Source organism: Canariomyces notabilis, assembly GCF_033297395.1.
Source record: "Canariomyces notabilis strain CBS 508.74 unplaced genomic scaffold N656scaffold_40, whole genome shotgun sequence".
Classification (NCBI taxonomy): Eukaryota; Fungi; Ascomycota; class Sordariomycetes; order Sordariales; family Chaetomiaceae; genus Canariomyces; species Canariomyces notabilis.
Window position 1 is genome coordinate 189,603 of NW_027041862.1, and position 1,667 is coordinate 191,269.

Below are 1,667 nucleotides of genomic sequence, written 5' to 3' on the forward strand. Positions count from 1 at the left end.
GACGTGATGTGGCATTGTGCTACTGCTGCTTCTATCGCTGACACCCTTGGCTTCCGTTGCTGATGAACGCCGTCTCGCTTTGTGGAGGCTACAATCTCACACACAATGAGACTTCAATCGTCAGGAAGTGGGTGGAGAGGTGGTTTAGATGAATTTGAGTCCTGGTGCCTATGATTTCTTAGTTCAATAGCTCGGCCTCCTACATGATGAGGTACTGGACGGTGGCCGTGTGCCCGGCCGCGGCGGTATGGTAGAGCGGCCTCCGGTCCTCATTATCCTTCGCCTCCTTATCGGCCTGCTGCTCGACGAGGTACTAGACGACAGCCCTGTGCCCAGCCGCGGCTGCTCCACGATCTTTCTCTCTTTACACTGTCGTGTGACATGTCCACGAGTACATTGGCCTGTGCGGCAGCTACATTTGCAGTTCCATCCTTGTTCCAACCCATCTACACATTTCGGAAGTGTCGTGGTGGTGTGGAGCTTGGTAAGTTAGGTGGTACTTGGGCGGTCAGTGAACAATACGTGTAAAGACAGCTAGGTTAAGTAGGCGGTGTAAAGGCGGTGGGCAGGAGACAGTTACAGTCAAAACCCAACAAGGAAGACAGTACGAAGACGGTGGGCAAGGATACTCAGAATGGCCAATCTAGGTAGACGGTGTGCTAGGCGGTTGGTGAGAAGACTGGTATTGTTCTAGGCCCATCAGGAACGCGGTGAAGCGTCTTACAAGCGTAGTGTGAGAGCAGAGGGTGCAGGCAGGGTTTGCAACCTTCAGGGGGCCCGGCCGGCCGAGTTTGTACTGTACAGTAGATGGCGAGAGAAAGTTGCCCTCTCGAGGACCTTGGTTTAGAAGAACCAAGGTGAGGTTGGGGGCATGCGCTAGGCCACAACCTTATCTTATCTATCTACATCAATCTCCTTGCTTCCACACTGGTATCACTATTTTCTCTTTTGTAACTCACTGCTTCTTTACTATTGTCGGAGTAGGATTAATAATACTTAGGAACTACTCTTAAGCCAACGGATAGGCCGATCTCCATCCCAACGAGGGCTGCCAAAGTGTAGTGGATTGACCGGGTAGGTAGTATTGAGGCGATAAACAAAACATAAAGAGGATGGCTAAGTGAAGTAGGCGGTGTAAAAGGCGGTGTATAAAACGGTGGGCAGGAGATAGGTTACAGTTCTTGGAGCAAACAGAGCTTGGATATGTAGCTAACTTACCTAAGTAGGCGGTGTGCTCGGCGATGGGTGGGAAGAGTGATACTGTCGTAGGCTAATCAGGAAGGCGGTGAACTGTCCTTCACTGTCTGACGTATCTTATGATTGCTTGATTCAGGGCCCAGGAGTCCTGACGGACTCCTGGGCTATTGTACGGCCCGCCGCAGGTTACGTATCCTGAGTTGGGGTATAGTCAGGTTATGGATTTTGTGGAGGATGTATGGAAAGAAGAAGGGGATGAGCTGAGGAGTCCCAAGATGCACGGGTACCCCAAGGAAAGGGCGCCTCCACGGTTCTGAGTTGGGGAAACGTGCGCCTTGGCACCTGGCGAAGCCAAAGCAATGGCGACATCACAACTTTGGGGGGCTGAAAACTCTAGATTGCTAATACTGACAACATGGCCCGCGATGCCCGTTTTGGCGAACATTTGATCTTATCAGCGTTTGCGCACA

At 51.6% G+C, this 1,667-nt stretch overlaps 2 protein-coding genes across 2 annotated transcripts; both read right to left on the minus strand.

Moving 5' to 3' along the window:
- N656DRAFT_849318 (uncharacterized protein) lies at positions 1–837 on the minus strand. The gene is made up of 2 exons (XM_064819337.1): positions 369–837; positions 1–313 (listed from the first exon to the last, which is right to left on the minus strand). Exons 1-2 carry the CDS (start codon positions 444–446, stop codon positions 200–202), a joined length of 192 nt encoding a protein of 63 aa, XP_064665223.1. The 5' UTR covers positions 447–837; the 3' UTR covers positions 1–199.
- A 260-nt stretch (positions 838–1,097) lies between these two features.
- Positions 1,098–1,667, minus strand: N656DRAFT_785136 (uncharacterized protein; the record flags this gene model as incomplete). Its single annotated transcript, XM_064816313.1, has 1 exon — positions 1,098–1,667. A coding segment is annotated over exon 1 (229 nt), but the record flags the coding sequence as incomplete, so codon positions are not given.